Here is a 21,259-nt window from a genome sequence, read left to right on the forward strand (position 1 = left end):
GGGTGTTTTCACCTTTGAAACTGTCTTTTTGGAAATTAAATTGAGAAAATTAATTCAATTTTACCTCGGGCTGTGGAGAAAACATCATTTACAAACACAAATAAAAATAGGAGCTTCAAAGAGGTTTTGCTCATTTTGTTTGTTTGTTTGGGTCAGTAATGTTTTAGTATGAACTAAAGTCTATTGAGTGATTCCCTTACAGTTTGTAATTTTTATCCATAAAAAGTAATTTGCATTGTACTTCAACTTCATTATACTTTTGCTTTTATCACAATATTGTTACTAGTTAATATTTTAAAAGTAATATTTTAATTTGTTTTTAAGTTGATTTGGACTACAGAGCTCTGGTGGTGTTCTGTAGTCTCTACTGCTCAGCCACGGGCGAGAAACCAATTGTGTCATTGCACTATACAAATACAATAATAATGCATACTTATTACTAATTTATACATACAACTATATTATACTTAATATTTTCTTATTTATATTGAATTACACTGTAAATACAATAATAATGCATACTTATTACTAATTTATACATACAACTATATTATACTTAATATTTTCTTATTTATATTGAATTACACTGGAAATATTTTTTGTTCATTGTTTCTGTATAAATTGCTCTGATGTGTTCTCATTCTTGTTGGCTTTTAATTCCGTTTCACCTCATCTGTGTAAATTTGTCGTAAATGTGTCAAAAATGAAAATCCTTGAATCCTTGAATATGAGTCCTTGAATGCTAATTTTATCTGAACAGCAGGTTTCTGTTGTTGTAGTGGCGCAGGTGTCTCCTCTAGTGGCCGTTGTTTTTTATGCGCGTGCTTATTCTCGACCGTCGAAGAAGAAGTTTGACACCGCTTTTTTTCGGTGAAACATGGCTGCGTCCATTATGAGCTAGAAGAGTTTTAGAGCTTTCGCTTAAGACGCCTCCTGCGTTTATAAGTTCTTGACACCCGGGATATTCCGTTGTTGTTCGAAGAACAAATTAAAGACAGGGTTAAACGGTAAGTAGCTTTTGCACATGTGTTTGCATAAAGGGAGTTAAAGCAGCTCCCGCCGTTAGCTAACAGGCTAACAGGAGCGTCTTATAAAAGGCTAATAAACAGCGTGTAGCACTCTGGTATAATAACAAAGATAGTATCCTTATTATTCGTGTGTTTACAGGATCTTTGGAGCATGTTATCACCAGCGTGAGGGTCACAACATGGACTTCTCTTCACAGGAGGGGGACTCTGAGGCCCCTGCTGTCATCGATATGACCACCAGCGAGAAGGTCCGTTTTTGTGATCGCTAATAAACATTTTCGGGGAAGACTTATGGATTTTATGGTTTAAAAACTGGATGAAATCACAACAGTTGTGATTGTAATAATAGCGACTATTTTCAACGGCAGTAGACCACTTTTTTGCCAGAATGAAAAGCTTTTTACAAAAAAGGCTTTAGAAGTCTTACATTTACCTTGCTGAAACGTGCAGCAACAAGTACACATACAGTAGGTTTGTCCTAAATTAGAAAGTCTCTCAGCTGTGCCTTTATTAAATCAACTGTAATGTAATGGGGGTCTGCTTTCTCCTTCCAGGTTGTGGAGCTCCTGAATCAGGCTGCTCTGATACCCACAGATGAGAAGCTGAATGTGCTCAAACAGGTTTGTAGCTTGGACTTTTTAACTCTGTGATACAAAAGACCGAGCACGGCCCTTACCACAGGCTGTGGAGAAAGGTAGAGAATCTAAAGATGTTCAGATTTTCAATGGGAGTGACCACAAAGGACAAGGTTAGAAATGAGTTTGTCAGAGAGAGGGACAGCTCAGGTTAATCACTTTGGAGACAAATTTAGAGAAGCAAGGCTGAGATGGTTTGGACATTTGCAGAGGAACAATAGTGGATATATAAGACAAAAGATGTTGAAGATGGAGCTGCCAGGCAGGAGATAAAGAGGAGGACCTCAGAGGAGATTTATGGATACTATACCATACCAGCTTTATTTATAAAGCACTTTAACATAAAACCAGGGTTCACAAAGTGCTGTACATATACAAATAGCATAATCAAAGTAAAATAAGATAAAATAAAATAAATAAATAAAATAAAACAAATTGAGTCAACCCCTTAGAGAGTGCCAAAGGCTTCAGCAAATAAGTGTGTTTTAAGAAGAGTTTTAAACTCAGAAAGAGAAGAGGCCTGCCTAACGTGCAAGGGCAGATCATTCTACAACTTTGGAGCAGCTATAGCAAAAGCACGATCACCTCTAAATTTATACTTAGTTTTTGGCACCTTAAGGAGCTGCTGATTGGTGGACCTAATGAACGGGCAGGGGTATATGGTTGTAGTAGCTCTGAGAGGTGGTTGGGGGGGGGCAGGCCATTAGGAGATTTAAAAACAAAGAAATAACTTTAAAAACGATCCTAAAATGTACAGGTAAATGTAAAAGGTACAGGTAAATATACAGGTAGGATGTTGTAAAGAGATGTGACAGAATAGGATGGAGGGATAGGATGAGCTGGAGAATCCCTAAAAGGTGCAGCTGAAAGCTTGTTTTAGAGCCCAGTTTGTTTTTAAGAGTGCCAGACCAGTAAAACTATTGTCCTGTAACCTACATGAAAAAAATGTTCCTGTTTATTTCACTGTAAACAAGTTTAACTATACACTACTAAGGTGCCAGACCATGGTGTTGAAGTCTCACCCATATTTGCAGCTGAGATATTCTATTTATGAGGGGCAGCCAATCAGAAGAAAACTGACTTAAAGGGGGAGGAGCTAAAACAACTTCAGCTTCAGAGAGAAGACGAACTTAGGGGCTGCACAATGGATTGAGTATAAGACAAAAATTGATTATTTTAAACTGAATTGTGCAAAGCTAGTCTAGCCGAGTCCAATATGGAGTTGGAAATGATCAGAAGATCTCAGTGCAACCGTGTAGACTGGTGTCTAATCCACTTACACAGGAATGCACAAGAACGTTGATTCAGTACATGTATTTAACCTTCAGGTCCAGGAACTCATCATCAACAAGGATCCATCTCTTCTCGACAATTTTTTGGATGTAAGTAAGCAAGTATTTGTCTCTCATAACCAGCTGTAGTTTCATTTAAATTTGCCTCATTTTTTTTGTTTTTTCCTGTAGGAGATGATCGCTTTCCAGACAGACAAGTCCATCGAAGTGAAAAAGTTTGTGATCGGCTTCATCGAGGAGGCATGGTGAGTTTTCAGACCTGCTGTTGTTTTGTTTGTTTGTTTGTTTGTTTTAAAGTCAGGGTCAGCATTTGAGATTTTTTACTGTTTTATTATCCTGCTTTCAGTAAAAGAGACAACGAGCTCCTCCTCAGACTCATCGCCAACCTGAACATGTTGCTGAAGGATGAAAGTGTGAATGTGGTGAAGAAAGCCATCCTCACCCTCACCCAGCTGTATAAAGTCACACTTCAGGTACAAAGAGTCAGATTTACCGGCTTCATTTCTACCATTTCTTTCTTTATGCGATCAGTTTCTGTTCTTCACTTCGTCTTCACTTCCTTTATCTTTTCTTCTCACAGTGGTTGGTGCGCTCCAAAGCCGTGTCAGAAATGCAGGAGGCGTGCTGGGATCTTGTCACACAGATGAAAGGGGATGTTCTGGCCTTGCTGGACTCTGAGAACGACGGCGTTCGTACTCACGCCATCAAGTTTACCGAATCTTTAATCATCACTCTTTCACCGCGGACAGCTGACTCTGACGTCCCCAAGCGTCAGGAAGGCGACATCAGCCTGGACAAAGTTCCCACAGATCACTCGTACATTCACTACGGTACAGATAAAGGACTAATGTCATGTGTTGAGGTGGTGACATTCACCTTTTAAGGCTGATGTCTTCGCTTTTTCCCAAACAGATGAGCTGTGTGAGGAGGGAAAGACGGCACTGGAGAAGCTGCTTAAGTTCATGGTCCACCCAGCCATATCCAGCATTAACCTCACCACAGCGCTGGGCTCACTGGCCACCATCGCTCGCCAGAGACCAATGTTCATGTCAGAGGTGGTGCAGGCGTATGAGACACTACACGGTGAGCTCTTCTCAGACTTCATACTCACTCTTTAGAGTGTTATATCGGCCTGATATCAGTTCAAAGCATGTTTTTCCCAGGTTTGATATCATCAGAGGATATATTGCTTTACTATGACCTCTCACAGTCTGGCTGCAGCTGCTGAATAACTCAATTACAAGATGTTTCCTCTACACTTTCATTTTTCAGCAAACTTGCCCCCCACTCTGGCAAAGTCTCAGGTAAGCAGCGTGCGAAAGAACCTGAAGCTCCACCTGGTGGCGGTTCTCAAGCATCCCTGCAGCCTGGAGTTTCACGGTCAGATCAGCACCCTGTTGTTGGATCTGGGAATGCCCCAAAGCGAAATCACCCGCTCCACTCCTGTGCCACGAGAGCAGCGAAAGAGGCCTCGCCAAGAGCAATACACCGAGGGAAAGAAGGTCAAGATGGGTGAGTGGTTTCAGGCTAACCTAGATCCACGGATTGTGATTAAACTTGGTCGGATAGTTAATCGACAAAGTGCACTTCAGTTTAAGTTGTTGTGGTCGAAGTCTAATCGTTTGGTGCTGAAGAGCAGCTTCTGTTCATGAATTATGTTTGAGACATGAAATGGTATATTTGTATAGCGCTTTACTAGTCCTTAAGGACCCCAAAGCGCTTTACGCTACATTCAGTCATCCACACATTCACACACACATTCACACACTGGTGATGGCAGCTACATTGTAGCCACAGCTGCCCTGGGGCGCACTGACAGAGGCGAGGCTGCCGGACACTGGCACCACCGGGTGAAGTGTCTTGTCCAAGGACACAATGACCGAGACTATCTGAGCCGGGGCTCGAACCGGCAACCTTCCGATTACAAGATGAACTACCAACTCTTGACCCACAATCGCCCTGGCAATGAAGAAAAAACTGAGTGCGCTCTGATCATTTAACAGCATGTTATAACAACCCATTAGCACCTTAAGAGGCTGATTGAGGGCTGCATTTAGGAAATAGAAATTTATTACTATCACTTTCTAAATTAGAAACCATTAGAAACCCATTGTCTAATCTCTTAAATCAAAAATCTGAACCAGGTGAAATAATGTGGAAATTAAAAGTGTTTGTAATCTCAAAAATAGCTGCAGATTAATGATGAACAGCCTGTGTCTGTAGCAGAGGTGTTAACCATGCAGTTTGGGGTAAAGAAAATGCAGTGAAATCACAAAAACCTTCATATTTTCACTAGAATTCACTATTCCTGTTGTGGTGGTGTCAGCATGGCTACACATGAGCAGCACAAAGTTTTTTATTGCTGTATTAAAGCACTTTTATTTCGTTTTAGAATATTTGTACCTTTTTTAGATCTGCTGTAAACTGTAGACATGTTTAATGAGAGAAATGTCTTTTAACATTAACATTTTCAGACTCCAGTCTAAAGGAAAAGCTGGTAATTGTGCAAAAAATAATTTGGATTCCTCTGACCTTTGTCTGTCTGCATTCAGAGCCGGCACTTATTGAAGATGACGAGGACAAAGAGGAGCCCGCTCCCCTCTCGGTTCCGAAGCCGGCCGCTGTTCCCGTCGCTCAGTCCGCCATCGACCTCACGGCCGAGTTCCTGCACCCGCTGCTCACCCCTGAGAACGTGGCCAACCTTGTGAGGAACATTTTTATTCTGCTCCCTTTTCTTTTAACCCAAACTGCCTCACAGCTTACCTCACACCCCCTGTGTCACTCTTCAGGTGCTCATCAGCATGGTCTACCTGCCTGATATCATGCCAGCCTCCTTCCAAGCCACATACACACCCGTGGAGTCAGCAGGCACTGACGCTCAAATTAAACATCTGGCCAGGCTGATGGCCACACAGATGACCGCCGCAGGGATCGGTCCAGGTCAGAAGAAGAAGCTTATGTGACCCATCTCTTAAACTTGAAACCCTTGACAGATGAACTGAGATGCCACTGTTATCTGTGTCTGTCTCGCAGGACTTGAGCAGTGCAAAGCCAGAGGAGAGGGCGCTGTTAAAGAGGAAAATGATGACGATGCTGCCTCTAAAGACCTCCTCATCAAACGCAAAGTTCCTGCCGTGATGGTCGGGCAGGCCATTTCTGTGGTCGGAGGTTACGCAGAAAAGGCTTCACCGGAAGTTCCAGCCGCGGTGGTAAAGAGGCTTCCTGAGCCCATCCTTCCATCTGCACAGACCAAGTGAGTTCAGGAAATGATGCAAGGTCACCGTCTACAGTTCAAAGTGTGATGTTTCTTTACATCACATCTGGACCTGTCCCGGCAGGTTCACGTCTAAACATATTCACTTCATTTTTTTATGAAATGAAGTGGAATAATTTTTTTCTCCAAAGCTTCTGAATCATTGTTGATCAGCGAGTTTTACGTTGTTTCAGGATGACCGGAGCGAGCGGCAGGAAAAAAGTATTTCGCCTTTCCGACATCGTCCAGCAGCTATCGGACAGCCAGATTGAGAATTTGACCTCGAAGGCAGTGAAGCGCATCCTGCATTCTGAGAAGGCGATTGCTCAAAGTGGAATGTCTCATGTGAGTAACCCCAGCCAGTCGTATAATCACTAAGAAGCAAACAACAAAAACGAAGCAATGATATGACCTGGTTTGAAATGTGTGCGGCAGGTCCGGGTGAAGCTCCTCTCCCGGCTTGTGACACAGTTCGACGGGATGATGAAAGCTGACGTGCTAGACTTCATCCTGGACGACATCAGGACGAGGAGCGACCTGGCCTTCTCGCTGCTCTATCAGGAGTACAACACCTACCTCAGCCAGCTGCCGTCGGGGCTGCTGGACAGCTACGACCACTGTCTGTACACGCTGCTGTCCGGCCTGCAGGAGAAGCCTGAGCAGAGAGACGGGTGAGAGCACAACACTCTTTACTGCTCCTCAATGCAGCACAGACCTCCTCCCACTGTTGGCTAGCATTACCCAGCATGCCATTCAGGAGTGTAGTTTTATGAATGTGCAGTCAGTCGTGTTGTAAATATTCTCTTTCACAGGTTATCACGTTCATCCAGGTTTATCCTGTTGAATAGATAGTTGTGACATATTAAATGTTTTATATTAATCTTTATGATTCACAGGAGTCCTGCACCAACACTCCACAGTGCTCCTACTGGCCAATAATATATTACATCTGCTTGCCAATAAAGTGGCATTCATATCCATCGTCCCCCGTCCTTCATTCATGATAATGTCCCACTTTTTGATTTGGCCTGCGAAGGTCATAATAGAGAACTGCTGAACCCCGAACATGTTTAACAATCAGAGCAGAAGTTGTTTTGGTGATGTTTGAATTTCATAAGTAAAAAAGTAAAACATAAAAGCGCATTTTAACCTTAAATCTCCTCCTATTTTGTTCACTGTCACACAGGGAATATGTCAAGGGCTTCTATTGTGAAAGGCAGGGACAGGAAGAAGCGCTTTTAATATTTGCACAGAACAGATATAGAAATAAAATTTAGCTGAATATATCTTCGGTTGCTAAACCCGCTTTCAGTTGAGTTACCGGCTGATTTTTGACCGTTTCAGACTTTTCACCAAACTGGTGCTGGAGGCGCCGATCATCACAGAGTCGGCACTGGAAGTCATACGGCGTTACTGTGAGGACGAGGTAAATGGCGGCACCAGTATAATGCTCCTCTTGACTGACATGGGTGGATATGATGGCATATAGCGATGTGATTGGACAATATTCATCAGCTTGGTTTCATCAGTTTTATCTTGTTGAAATGTTAAAAAAACAAAACATGCATTGTGATGAAGCGCTGATGCGCCCACTTCTGGAGGTGGTGGACCATGTATATACATCTATGGATTGTTGGGTTTGTTGGATTGTAGTTAACGTCCTGTTAACTGTGACCTGTGTTTCAGTCTCGGGTGTATTTGGGCATGACGACGCTGAAAGAGCTCATCGTCAAACGTCCTTCGAGGCAGTTTCAGTATCTGCACGTGCTCCTGGATCTCAGCTCCCATGAAAAGGAGAAGGTGGTGTACGCGTCTTCACCCTGAAATTCCCTCGGGTAGTGTTTTTAAAAGAAAATGTCATTTATTTTTGCTTTTTTTTTCTCTCTCAGGTGCGAACCACTGCCTTGGCTTTTCTGAAGCGCATGTACGAGAAGGACCAGCTCAGGGACTACATCGAAAAGTTTGCTCTGAACTACCTGCAGCTCCTGGTTCACCCCAACCCTCCATCTCTGCTCTTCGGGGCCGACAAAGACACAGGTTTGCCTTCAGCATGCGCTCAGCAGCCCAGCTTAAAGTTAGGGGTGTGGCCACTTTAACATTTGCCGTTCCAGCTAGTGACCACACCATAAATCTGAACTAGAACTTTTTGTGCTGTTGATGCTTTTTGGAGCATTTTTAGCTGTTCGCTGTTTCTGCTTCAGTTTAAGTGGGAAAAAAAAACAAGCTTGCTAGCATTGGCTAATTAGCAAAAAGCCCGTTAGCAGTTTGCCATTTTGTACAAATATGGCCACGTCTGGCTGCTAAAAAACAACATTATAGCTGCCTAAATGCTGACATTAAGCTGTCCAAGTGTGGAGTACAAAACCATCAGGAGATGTCACAGTGACTAAGTCCATTTTTTATAAACAGAGTGTGTAAGAGTAGCATTTTAGGTGTTTACTAAGTGAGTCGTTCAGACTTTTCTGACCTCCACTCTGTGTTTTTTGCTGAGGCAGAGGTGGCTGCTCCCTGGACTGAAGAGACTGTGAGGCAGTGTCTGTTCCTCTACCTTTCCCTGCTTCCTCTGAACCACCGGCTGGTCCACGAACTCGCCAGCGTCTACACTGAGGCCATCGCTGACATCAAACGCAGCGTGCTTCGAGCCATCGAGCAGCCTGTAAGTCACTCCTCACTTTCATTTCAAGCCCTTTTCGGATTTTTGATCCGCCATTAATTTATATCAAGACTCAAAGTTTGTATAATTAGCGGCGTGGCTGCTGTAAGTAGGAAGTAATGCTCCTCCTTTTGAATATTATTATCAAGTCCTCTTCTGCTCTTTGTTTCTGTAGATCCGTGGGATGGGCATGAACTCTCCTGAGCTGCTGCTTTTGGTGGAAAACTGTCCTAAAGGAGCGGAGACTCTGGTCACTCGATGCCTGCACATTCTCACAGATAAAGGTAAAAACAGGAACCGCAGAATCCAGTTGAATATGCCCCCGTTCTTCTGCTGATGGGTAACATAATTGTTCTCCCTCCAATCAGTGCCTCCATCTCCAGAGCTGGTGGAGAGGGTGCGAGACCTTTACCACAAGCGGGTGCCAGATGTTCGATTCCTGATCCCTGTCATCAACGGGCTGGAAAAGGTAATGATTGTTCTTCATCGTCAGGTGAATGACGACAGGTGCTAATTTGGCTTTGTAGCTGTTCATGAACACACTCAGGGCCACCTTTGGTGTTTTGTTTTGGTTACGGTTTATTTTACTTTTTATTTAATTATAATTTTGAACCTTTTTTGTGGTTTATATATATTTTGGAAAACTGTAAATAATGACCAAATGGCAAAAATAATAATTAGTTAATGTTTCTGGTTATAGAGCCTCCATCCACCTTGTTACATTTCTATTTCGACTTAATTACCAAAAAAAAAGAAACGAGTAAAAGATTAATTTAAAGCTAATATTGTTATTTTGAGTTCTCTTGGCCTCCATAATCGGATTGTGGAACGTGTATTATGAGAACACCTTCAGTGAACCGTTTCCTGTTAAGTTTGGGTTTTTTCAATCTGGTTTTTCTTGTTTTTCTCGTGCAGAACGAAGTCATCCAGGCTCTGCCCAAACTTATCAAACTGAACCCGATTGTAGTGAAGGAGGTCTTTAACAGGCTGCTGGGGACTCAGCACAGTAAGAGCCCTACATCACTTTTCTGTCTCGTCCACCTCCTGTGATGGACTGAGATTTGACTTTTTTGTGTTTTGCAGGTGAAGGGAGTTCCTCCGTGTCCCCGCTCACTCCAGGCGACCTCCTCATCGCCTTGCACAACATAGACTCAATCAAATGTGACATGAAGTCCATCATAAAAGGTCAGTGAGTCCTCAAACATGAAGTGTCGGTCGTGGACAAACAAACCGTTGTCAGCGTTTAATCTTCAGCATCTGCCCGACAGCTACCAACCTCTGCTTCGGCGAGAAGAACGTGTACACATCTGAAGTTTTGGCGGTGGTGATGCAGCAGCTGATGGAGCAGAACCCCCTCCCCATGCTGCTCATGCGCACTGTCATCCAGTCTCTCACCATGTACCCCCGACTGGGCGGCTTTGTGATGAACATCCTCTCCCGCCTCATCGTCAAGCAGGTCAGCAACACTTTGATCTTGCAGGAAACCAGAGAAGATCATCTGCTGAAGCTAATCTTCTTCCTATTATTTCGCCCTGCAGGTGTGGAAGTATCCAAAGGTGTGGGAGGGATTCGTGAAGTGCTGCCAGAGGACAAAGCCGCAGTCGTTCAGCGTGCTCTTACAGCTGCCGCCCGCTCAGCTCACGAGCGTGTTCGAGCGCTGCCCGGAGATGAAGGCGCCTCTTCTGCAGCACGTCCACTCCTTCACGCCTCACCAGGTGACAGCTGCTTCCACATTTACACACCTCTGAACATTTTAATTCACCCTGAACTTCCTTTTCAACCCACTTTCTTTTTTTTCCCTCTGTGTACATAGCAAGCGCACATCCCTGGGTCCATCATGGCGGTCCTGGAAGCAAATAAAAAACCAGAGCCGAAGCCTGCAGAGCCGGTCGTAGAGACAGATGTAACGGATCAAGAGCTACAGGTGATTTTTGAATGTCTTGAATTAGGGCAGTTTATAAACATATTGGCCACCTCCAATCTGTAAAAATTACATTTCCGCCCAGCACTGCTGCTTTATTTCTGGTCAGCTAGCTTTTACGTTTTGGCTCCATTATCTCAATAATGCAATTAACGTGACATCTTCCTACAGATGGAAGCAGCTCCAGCTCCTTCAGTTGTAGAAGAGGCACCAAAAGAGCCAGAAACGACAGTCCAGCTGGAGCCCGTCACTCAGAAAGATGAAGAGCCGATGGAGCAAGAAGAGTCTGAACCAGCAATACAGGAAGAGACGCTTAATATCTCACAGGTAAAAAGGAAACTACGACAAGTTAAAGGCTTTAAAAGCGGCTTCAGCACCAGAGTTAATTTAGATTGCAGATAATACAAAAGGTCAGATGTTTGAGGTTTTAAAGTAACTATAAACTGCTGTGAATTGAGGATTTATTTTTATTGTAGTGCATAACTGAATTCAAGTTTGGTTAAAACTGAATGTAAGAAAGCAAAATTTTATTTAAGAGCACAAAGGAAACATTGTTGCTTGCTTCCAAAAAACAAGCAACAATGAAAAACATAAAATAAAAGGAGTGCTAATAAAAAAAATAAAGATCAACAAAAGTCCTGAAAAATAAAATAAAACATACATATAAAACATAAAATTCATTAAAAAAGCAAAAATCTGGTAAAATAATAAGTGGAACAGGAAGTAGACCACTGAAAAGGCTAAACAGGAATACCAGCTGTAACTTACAACTCCAGCTCTGGAAAGTCATAAAATTTAGTTCTAAAAGTTTGAGCGTAGAAAGTTAATAACATCCTGTATATATTCTGAAAGTGTGTCAGCAGGGCTTAAATAATCAAGTTACATTGAAGTATACAGTTGAGTATCATCGGGATAGTTTCAGTAACACACTTCTGTTAAACTGTAGTGGTCCTACAGTTGAACCCTGTGGAATACCACATTTCCATGAGCTAAAGTTTGCAAAGGAAAAGCTAAAATCACAGCATTAGCTAAGATAAAATCCAATCCAGTGCTAATCCAGAAAAAGACACTCTGGCACTGTCACAATTTATTCTCATGTCTTTAATAACTGTGACAGCGACGTTTCTTTGCTGTGGCTGGACTCTTAGGGCCCTGCATGCCATTTGTAGGTAGTTGTTTAATGCTTTTGATTTTCTCCAGGTGGAGTCGGAGGCTGAGACCCCGATACCTGAACCAGAACCAGTAGAAGAGCCAATGGAGGAATCTCAGCCCGAACCTTCAGAGCAGCCAGAGCCCGAAAAAGACACTGAAGCTGATGTCGCCACAATGGAGGCCGGAAACACCAGCGAGGATGTAGAATAAGGTCACTCAGTTTTCAGGATTTCTGTTTTGTATTTTGTATTTGTAGGAAGAATATCAGCTCATTTTGTGTATGAAAGCATTCCACGTCATAATAAGTTGGTAAATAAATCAGCACACTGGTTTAACCTAAGTTTTGACTCCGTTCAATTACTGATCAATGTCATAAATCTGTAGTGCACCTCCCACAGTCCAAAGACATCCATTTGAGGGTTAATTGGCTGTAGGTATATGTACATCCTCTCTCTATACGTTTCCACTCCGGCTCAGACACATTAAAGGTACTTTCAGTAACCACTTTCTGCAAAATGTAGCTAAATATTCAACCACCAGGGGGCATTGTTTACCATTTTTGTTTTTAAAAAAAAAATACATTTAGCTGTTGAATTTTGTTTCTTTTAGCCTTTATTGTGTTTCCTTATGAGGTCTTTCCTGCTTTTTAAATACATGTATGATTAAATTTTGAGGGAGAATTGAGGAAAATCTAACATCCACATCTTGATCTCTAAAGAGCTGCATTGGGTGTTTCGATTTAAATAACTGCTGTAGGTAGTGGTTTTGTGGCATAATAAAATCTCTAGAGCTCTCTCAGTGTGGGCAGCTGTGGGAAGAAGCTTCCAGGCGAAAGCAGAGCTGATGTTCTGATATGCTTTGAAGGGAAAGGATTGAACCGCTTTGCAGTAAATCTAATTGACCACTAGATGGAGACAAATACAGAAGTTGCTTATCTGGGTTTGGATAAAAAAATGTAAAAAATTCTCACTGGATCTCTGATACAAAAGCATAATGAACTCAGTAGATGTTGAAGTTTATCTCAGCTTAAAAAATAAAACAAGCTTTGCAACAACATTTTACAGACTTGTGATTAACAGGTATTTATATAACGAGCATGTCCTGATTAATCCTCATTTCTGACTCCAGTCATGATCATAATTTAACTGGACTGAATGTTTGATTTAACTCATCAGGAACATGTTTTCGGAGGCCAAAAACCAAAGGGAGACGTGGCTGTCTTCTCATAGACTTCTACAAGATCAGAAGTCTTACAGCGTCCGACGAGTCGCTGCCCCCTGCAGGCCATTAGAGAAAATGTAGCTGGCTTCTCTTTCATGTCTGAGTTTTAAATTCATTTCCAAGGTGTAATACACAGTTGGCTTCATTCTCCTCTGTCCTTTTTGATGTGGTCATCTGTGCTGTGAAGATCCTCACACTCCCTGCTTAGAACTCCTCTGTACACCTCGAATCGATGGTTCAGATCTTTCTGAGTGTGGATTTTGAACTTTGACCCTAACGCCCCGTCAGCTGAAGTGACTCCGTAGAAAACCCTACCGATCCGAGAGTGAACGAGGGCCATGGCACACATCACACAAGGTTCCCTCGTCACGTAAAGGTCGTACCCAGTGCAAATGTACGGCTGAGTGCCGTTCTCTGTCTGGGCCTCCGTTTGAACTGAGCTCGCTGAAGTAAACCTGCAGGCGGGGTAACTGTCAAAACCATAAAACCCACCGCCCTGACTCCGAGCTACAAGGTCGATGACGACCATGACAGCGTGATGAAGAGGGTGCTTGCGTCTGCAGTCGTGGCCGACTGCAATGATCCTCTCCGTCTTTGGGTCGACCACCACAGCCCCGATGGCCTCCATCCCCGCCACGCCTCCTTCTCTGGCTGCAGTCACAGCGGACGCCATGTAGGCGTGTATCCTTTCCTTCTGATGGCGGCAGAAGAGCTCTCCTCTCAGGGCGACTGTCACCTGCTTGTCCTCGTGAAAGGACGTGGGCCAGTGTTGGCTCGCTAACTCAAACTGGGGTCGGGTCAAAGGGGCACGAGCGGGAACCTTAACCACAAAAGGCTCGCCCAACCCGTTGCAATTTACTCCACCTGAGGGCAGCAGAGAGTCAATGCTAACCACCTGCATTTGTGGCACATCACTGACGAGGCACACAAGGACTTCCAGGGGGTGGGGTCTCTCCCTGCACGGCCGCACCCTCTTGACGTGCTGAAGGCTGCTCAGCGGGCAGAGGCTGTTCAATTCCCTGACGAGCCGAGACGTCTCCTTCTTGTCGAGGATGGGCGCAGCGTACACCTCCACCAGCTCGACATCCTGCGACTGCTCATCTGACAGGACTGGAAGGGCGACCCAGGAGTCGACATCACACGGCGAGCTTTTCCAGCGCTTCATCGGCGGCTCTGATTTCCCGGTATCGTCCTGTCAGCACATGACAAAATCTTCAGTTACTCATCAAACCTGGCTTCCAGCAGGGACGGCTCTCCCAGAAATCATGTTTGCAGGGTTTCCCTCCAACCTTCAATGTTTTAACCTTCTCAGTGTGGTGGGAGTGAAGATAGAGATATTGACATTTTTTCCCATAAATCAAGCCATGTTTATTAAAAAAAACTGCAAATCTTTATTTAATAAATAATTAAAATGAAGATTATTATTATTGATTCAAAACCATCCTCCCAAGTTGAGCTTATGACAAATATAAATAACAGGGAAGTTGCACTTTAAAGTAAATATGTAAACACTGCCCCTTGTGGACAACCTACATATGACATCATCTCCATTATGTAGTTTCTAACTAGAAAACACACCTGTATGCACGTGACAAATTAAAAGGTACCGTGAGGGGTTTTGCATTTCTTTTATCTCTCGTTGATATCAACAATAAAACATGAAACTCAAACTGACGTTCGTTCACGTTTCTTCATTTAATCAAAACTGTGTTTTTATGGATTCAAACCACCTCGAGTATCTCTGGGTCCACGTTGCTCTGACCTCCAAAATGTTTCACTCTTTCTGTTTAACTCCCTTTACGTGGTGGCGTAATAGCCAAAACTTGAAGTCATGCTTTTATGATCAAGTGTTTCACACTGTTGTGGAGGAACTTTGACCCACCCTTTCTTTACAGCGTTGGCTTCAGTTCTCTGGTGTTTGCAGACATTTATGCACAGACCTCTGACACTGCTCAGATGCAGCTTTGCTAACCTAAGTCGTGCTGCCGTGTTCTTTTTAGAGAGAAAAGGCTTTCTCCAGGTAACCCTTCCAAACAAAGCATATTTCTTCAGTCTTGAACTTTGACCTTTAGGTGCCTGAAGTCGGGTCCGACATGGAGCTCTTGGATTTTTTTTCTCTAAGTATTTCTCAATCTGACCTTGGAGTGAATGTGTTGGGATATCTACTCCTGGGAAGATTGTTGGATTGGATTAACACACCTGAATGCTCCAGACGATAGTTATTCCGAATTCATGTGGAAGTGATGAGGACATACTGAGTTTTCACAGCACTGTTTCTTCACTTTGGTTCAGTTTTTATTAAATAATGAGACTGTGTAATGTGTCATGTTTTGTTGCTCATCTATTTAAATCATTTTAAGACCTGCTGATACGTAAAACCACAGGAATGGCCGTGCATGTTTAATCGCTCTGTCCACTACTTCTAATGGAAGTTTTGCATGACCTGTGTGACTTTAAAGTTCAGCTCTTGAGTATCCGGCCTCTGCTGGACTTTTAAACTGTGTCTCACGCGCCTGCTGGCAGCACATGGCGGTGCATCACTTTACTAAGACAGACTAACAGACTGGTGGAGGTGTTTGTAAGCAAACCCACGGCGCACACACCGCGTATGGTCGTATTTATTTTCATCTGTCACATAAACAAACATCTGATGAACTCCAAATAAATTATTCCAGGTGTGAAAGTGTATCAGATTACTTGATTAAAACATAAAACTTAAAGACTCAGTGGTGATCAGTTCTGCTCATTTTACACACAGATGCTAAAATCCTTTTGATATTCACTCGGTGAATCCATCTGGACTAAAACTCCATCACTGTGCTGTAGTGTCAGCTCTATCGCTCTTCATCGCTTTCCCAGCACCAGCTTCGTCTTGATGACCTTGGGCACGTGCCGTATGGTCAGAGACACCCTGGTGCCTCGGTTCAGCTCCTCACCCGGTTGCGCCCCGGCGGCAGACAGGTTCACCACCTTCTCGGTCAGCGTGTCCTGCTCGCGCCCCTGGATGCCGTGAAGGAGGCGCTGGTACATTTCATCCTGCAGGATGAGAAGGCTTCGTGGCCTCACCAGAAGCGAGAACAGGAAGCGGCTCTCCGCTGTCTGCGGTGCGGCGCCCTCAGTGCTGCTGAGCGGCGTATAGAAGTCCAGCAGGGTGTGAGAGCCCAGGCTGATGGTGGTGACGGTGGGGTGGTACAGCGGCCCATCCTCGTGGGGCATGATCCCCTCTCCTGGTTTATACTCATTCACCAGCACGTGATTGGCCGTTTTCCCACTGAACGCGCCCAGAGACGAAATCTTCTCACAGTACGTCTGGAGCCAATCGGGAAGCCGCTCTCCCAGCATGCCTTTGGGGTGTGGTAACCCTCCCCAGTTCTGGAGCCTCCGGCCAGACAACTGAGTCCACTTAGTCTTTGGAGACTTGTAGACCTGCTGGAGGAGATACGACTCCTCGTCCTCAGATATGAAATCTGGAACACAATACGCTGTGGGCGGAGCTTCGCTTACGACAAACTGCTTCAACTCCTCCAAAATACATGCTGGGCGCTCCATGCCTCCTTAAGAAAGTTAACATGAAACTCATTAAAACCCAGAAAAAATAAATAAAAATAATAAAGCAGTCTTTCTGTGGTTCACTAATATTCATATTAAATTAAACTTTTTAAAAAAATTAAAAAAACTAAGTTTATTAAAATGAATTAAATACATTTATTTTATTTTAAAAAGGTACATATTCAGTTATTAAGTAATGAATACTCTCTGCTGCGTTCCCATGTTTTTTTTCTAAAATTACAATTGAGATTTATTTCCGTCCCCTTAGACTTAAACTTACTTTAAAATTCAGATTTTAATTCATAAAATGAAGAATGAAATCAAAGTTGTAAACTTGTGAATTTTAATCTCTTAATTTCTGTCGATAGAGTTAGAAAAGCCTTTTTTTAATCCGATGAATTTCCTCTCTGTGTCCACAGCCCATCATACACGGAGCTTCACTCAGACTGAATGATCATTAAAACCTCTCACACACTCAACAGCAGGCTCTGCCGTTTGTTTGTTCTGCAGTTAAAAACAGAAAAATTCGAGAAAAAACGAGAAAAAGAAACACGATGCTGCCTTTAAAATCGCGGGTCACGCGAGCTCCAGTGTCGTAAAAACTTTTTTCACGACATCCAAATCCGATGATTTTTGGTCAGCAAAAAGCAACAACACCAAGCTTTAAAGTTAGTTTACGTGTGTGCGTGTGTGTAATTTCTTGTTAAATTAAGTGCTAAAACAGCGCTGCGTGAGTTATGACTCCGTGAAAGAAAGATAGATAATAGTTTTATTTAAGTCAAATAAATTCTTATGAATATTGTGCCTTTGTAAAAGAAATCCTACCTTTCACATTAATATCACAAAAACCTGCTGTTTACATTTTTATTTCTTGAATTATTTACCGCGAGACAGAAATCCGACATTCTGTGTGGCCCCAAAAGGCAACGCAAAGGCAAGTTTACTGTACGGAAACAGGCGATTTTAAAAAGAATTCCGGGTTTAGAGGCTATTCGATACCTGCAGGAACTCTAAACGGCACACTGCGACGGAGAGCATGCAGAAGAACCTGATTTACCTGGTTAGACATAAATAATCTGATGTAAATTCCGTTTCTTCAGATAAAATCCCAACAGCCCGACACCATCCGCAATAACGCGTTTGTGCACCGAAATAAAATGTCCGGAAGAGAAAGAAGCGTCGACTTTTTGGACCTGTGCCTTATTTTTTCGAAATACGTTTTCTATTATTGAGTTTATAGAAATGTTTTAAGTAGTATTAATGCCAAATTTGTTGATTCGCCTTTTTGTTGTCAGTTTTGTGTTTTTAATCACAGAGTTTGGGGTAGTCGGAATTATTTACATGTAGCACAGCGAGACGAAGCAGGACAGAAACTTGGGTTAACCCGCGTTTTTCTGGACAGATACAGTTGTTTATCATGCTTCCTGAACTCTAAGAACGTATTCATGGCTTACCATTATGTTAGTTTAAAGTCTGGAGGAACTGCTGTGAAGTCACCCTGAGGTTTTAGCTGCCTGTCCTCACAGGTGTGACTAGTTCGGGAAGATGTTCCGCAGTAAAGTGAAGGCTCTGAGGCTGCTGCAGCTCGGATACACACTCCGTCACACTGCTTCCTGCTCTAGGCTGGTTCTGGGCATCGAGACCAGCTGTGATGACACGGGAGCGGCTGTGCTGGATGAGACTGGCGCCATACTGGGAGAGTCTCTGCATTCACAGAAGGAGGTGCATCTCAGGTAGGTGTCAGAGGTCAAGGTCACTGCTTGTTAGGGGCTGTAAAAAAAAAAACTGGCAGCGATCGTCATGGATAAACAGAATAACCTGACATGCTCTCAAACCTGCAGGACTGGAGGCATCATCCCTACCGTGGCCCAGCAGCTCCACAGGGAGAACATAGAGCGTGTGGTCCAGGAGGCTTTGGAGAGGGGTGGCGTGGCCCCAAGCCAGTTGGCCGCCGTCGCCACCACAGTGAAGCCCGGGCTGGCCCTGAGCTTGGGTGTCGGGCTTGAGTTCACTCGGCAGTTGGTGAGGCGGCATGACAAGCCATTCATCCCCATCCACCACATGGAGGCCCACGCCCTGACTGTGAGGATGCTCCAGCCCGTCAGCTTCCCCTTCCTGGTGCTGCTCGTGTCCGGAGGCCACTCACTCCTCGCTGTGGCCCGGGGAGTCGATGACTTCCTGCTTTTGGGTCATGTTCTGGATGAAGCTCCCGGAGATACTCTAGATAAAGTGAGACCGTAATGACATCCAAAACTAATTTACATGTTTAGGATAGACTAGAATCCCGTTATTTGTAAGTTATGAAACACACACACACAAGTCCCCTCTGTAAGGGCCTGTGGTCACTTTGTTAAGAAGTCCCAAATTTGAGACTAAAAACAGCGTTCATACACAACTCCTGATGTTCCAGGTGTGTCAGTGCAGCGCAGAGGGTGGTATTGACCTGTTAGTCCAGGGTGGCAGGAAGTGAAGATGTGTGTCATGACCTTTACAAGCATTTCATCAGAGCGGGGCTGAGAGCTACAGGTCTGAGGTCATTAACCCGGCCTTTGTAAAGTTATCAAGGTGTCATCCACATGATGAATTTGTTTTGTGACATTGCCACACACACCTGTGGGGACCAGTTGGCATGGTGACTGCAGACTGAGAAGTGTTAGAGACCCTGCTGTCTGACAGACTCAGATACAGGGAGACAGATTAGGATTTGGGATCCTGGAGAAGGAAGTCCACAAAATCAAAAGCACAAGAAGTTGAGAAAATCTTTCACTTACAAAAAACAAAATCCTGATTTTTCATGTCAGTAGTGTGTTTTACATACAAGTGATCCAGGATAGGGACCATTGGGGAGGCTGGGCTCAGGACGGATCAATAAGAGAACCTTGAGTCCTTTCACAATAAGAGCAATACTGAAAATCAGACAAAAATGTTTTTTTCAGTCTTCATATATAACCATTGGGGATATCTTTATCTCCCCAATGGTTATTCATATTCGATTAAATGATAGATTTTTGTAATTTTACACATTTGCTTCTTACAATTTAAGCCCAAAGAGACATGCTGACAGATTTCTTAAGATATTTCATTGATTAAACGTGTAGTTACATTTCTGTATACTGGCAGCAAGAGGTGTTTCACTGGTCTAGCCCACATGAGATCAAAGCAAGAGAGTTGCTGGAAGTTTGAGAAACATCAACAGCTTCAGTTTTCTATGCAGATGAAACTTTTTGTGACCTACAGGTGGCGAGACGTTTGTCCCTCGTCAAACACCCGCAGTGCTCCTCGCTGAGCGGAGGCCAGGCCATAGAGCTGCTCGCTCGGGACGGCGACAGGACGAAGTTCTCTTTCAGGACACCAATGGGACAAACGCACGACTGCTGCTTTTCCTTTGCTGGACTCAGAAATCAGATTACGATGACGATAATGAAAAAAGAAGCAGAGGAAGGTACGAGCCCCGTTTCCCCCATAATGCCTGCAGCAGCAGCGATTCACCTCTGACTTTTAGGCTCTCCTCCCCTCCCTCTGTAGGTGTGGAAGAGGGGACGTTGCTGAAATGTGTGAATGATATTGCAGCTGCCGCTCAGCACACCGTCGCCGCCCACCTGGCGAAGCGCACACACCGCGCCATCCTGTTCTGCAAGGCAAACGGCCTGCTGCCGCCCAGCAGCCCCACCTTGGTGAGTTTGCTGGGATATCCCCACCCACCTGCTTTAACCTTAACTTTTACTTATTATACCTTACCTTATTTTGTCTCATGTTCACTGGTGGATGTTCATATTAAACAAGATCTAAATTTCTGGTAATGAGGTCGGTTTCTGTACAAATAATCCTCGGGAGCCAAAGATTTCTTCCATAGATTTAATAAACATGTCTCTGTTTGTGCTGCTTTCTTATAATGTGTTCACAGTGAAAAGAATACTGAGTAATACCACCTTTACTTTACATTGGTTTATGTTTAGGTGCTTTCTGGGGGAGTTGCGAGCAACCAGTACATCCGAAAAGCTCTGACGATTGTCACAGAGATGACCGGTCTGCATCTGATCTGCCCTCCTGCAAAGTTCTGCACTGACAACGGAGTGATGATTGCATGGTGCATTTACTGTCCTGTCAGCCAATCGGATTAAATTTTCTTAGATTAGGATGAGAAAAACATTTTCCTTATTTTTCATTTTTAAAACTAGGAACGGCGTGGAGCGGCTGAGAGAAGGAAAAGGGATCCTGGCTCCAGATGTTGACGTTTGTTACGAGCCAAGGTCAGTTTATTTATTCACGAGGTTTATTTTATTGTTCTTTTAAGTTTTCTTTCTAAAGTGTTTCCTTTTCCCCCCTCTGGTTAAATTGACACTGGCTCATTGATGCTGTGTTGCAGGGCCCCGCTGGGCGTTGACATCACAGCGGAGGTGAAGGCCGCCGCGATCAGGCTGCCACCCTTAAAGATGAAGATCCCTAGCTGATGGAAGTCATTGTGATTTCCCAAAGCAGTGTATAACAGGACATTATACAGATATTTATTAATCAATATTTTTTCTGAAACTGGTTTTGTTTTTTAAAAAAAGTA

At 43.7% G+C, this 21,259-nt stretch overlaps 4 protein-coding genes across 6 annotated transcripts; 2 read left to right on the forward strand and 2 right to left on the reverse strand.

Annotated features, from left to right (window-relative positions):
- The first annotated feature begins 849 nt into the window (after positions 1-849).
- Positions 850-12,274, forward strand: sympk (symplekin). The gene is made up of 27 exons (XM_006807613.2): positions 850-1,007; positions 1,168-1,276; positions 1,583-1,648; positions 2,992-3,045; positions 3,127-3,200; positions 3,302-3,428; positions 3,536-3,785; positions 3,868-4,038; positions 4,228-4,467; positions 5,508-5,659; positions 5,745-5,895; positions 5,989-6,208; positions 6,403-6,553; positions 6,644-6,879; positions 7,553-7,634; positions 7,895-8,008; positions 8,098-8,245; positions 8,704-8,864; positions 9,037-9,145; positions 9,230-9,330; positions 9,777-9,867; positions 9,945-10,046; positions 10,130-10,317; positions 10,400-10,576; positions 10,675-10,785; positions 10,954-11,109; positions 11,983-12,274. The coding sequence occupies exons 2-27, from the start codon at positions 1,208-1,210 to the stop codon at positions 12,142-12,144; spliced, it is 3,663 nt and encodes a 1,220-aa protein (XP_006807676.1). The 5' UTR covers positions 850-1,007; positions 1,168-1,207; the 3' UTR covers positions 12,145-12,274.
- On the reverse strand, positions 11,402-17,843 carry adat3 (adenosine deaminase tRNA specific 3). The gene is made up of 2 exons (XM_006807617.3): positions 17,762-17,843; positions 11,402-14,347 (listed from the first exon to the last, which is right to left on the reverse strand). Exons 1-2 carry the CDS (start codon positions 17,771-17,773, stop codon positions 13,298-13,300), a joined length of 1,062 nt encoding a protein of 353 aa, XP_006807680.2. The 5' UTR covers positions 17,774-17,843; the 3' UTR covers positions 11,402-13,297.
- On the reverse strand, positions 14,707-18,190 carry alkbh6 (alkB homolog 6, nucleotide demethylase). Of its 2 annotated transcripts, none has more exons than XM_087830269.1 (2): positions 18,159-18,190; positions 14,707-16,709 (listed from the first exon to the last, which is right to left on the reverse strand). In XM_087830269.1, exon 2 carries the CDS (start codon positions 16,702-16,704, stop codon positions 16,000-16,002), a length of 705 nt encoding a protein of 234 aa, XP_087686395.1. In that variant the 5' UTR covers positions 16,705-16,709; positions 18,159-18,190; the 3' UTR covers positions 14,707-15,999. The 2 variants fall into 2 exon arrangements, with proteins under 2 accessions (XP_087686395.1, XP_087686394.1); XM_087830268.1 differs by lacking the exon at positions 18,159-18,190 and adding an exon at positions 17,762-17,851 and having other exon boundaries at positions 14,711-16,709.
- On the forward strand, positions 17,687-21,224 carry osgepl1 (O-sialoglycoprotein endopeptidase-like 1). Of its 2 annotated transcripts, XM_087830266.1 has the most exons (8): positions 17,691-17,764; positions 18,231-18,437; positions 18,546-18,933; positions 19,942-20,146; positions 20,230-20,378; positions 20,661-20,791; positions 20,883-20,954; positions 21,071-21,224. In XM_087830266.1, the coding sequence occupies exons 2-8, from the start codon at positions 18,250-18,252 to the stop codon at positions 21,153-21,155; spliced, it is 1,218 nt and encodes a 405-aa protein (XP_087686392.1). In that variant the 5' UTR covers positions 17,691-17,764; positions 18,231-18,249; the 3' UTR covers positions 21,156-21,224. The 2 variants fall into 2 exon arrangements, with proteins under 2 accessions (XP_006807677.2, XP_087686392.1); XM_006807614.3 differs by having other exon boundaries at positions 17,687-18,437.
- The last annotated feature ends 35 nt before the right edge of the window (positions 21,225-21,259 follow it).

The sequence above is a fragment of the Neolamprologus brichardi genome, chromosome 16 (genome assembly GCF_056152115.1).
Source record: "Neolamprologus brichardi isolate AB-2024 chromosome 16, ASM5615211v1, whole genome shotgun sequence".
Lineage (NCBI taxonomy): Eukaryota > Metazoa > Chordata > Actinopteri > Cichliformes > Cichlidae > Neolamprologus > Neolamprologus brichardi.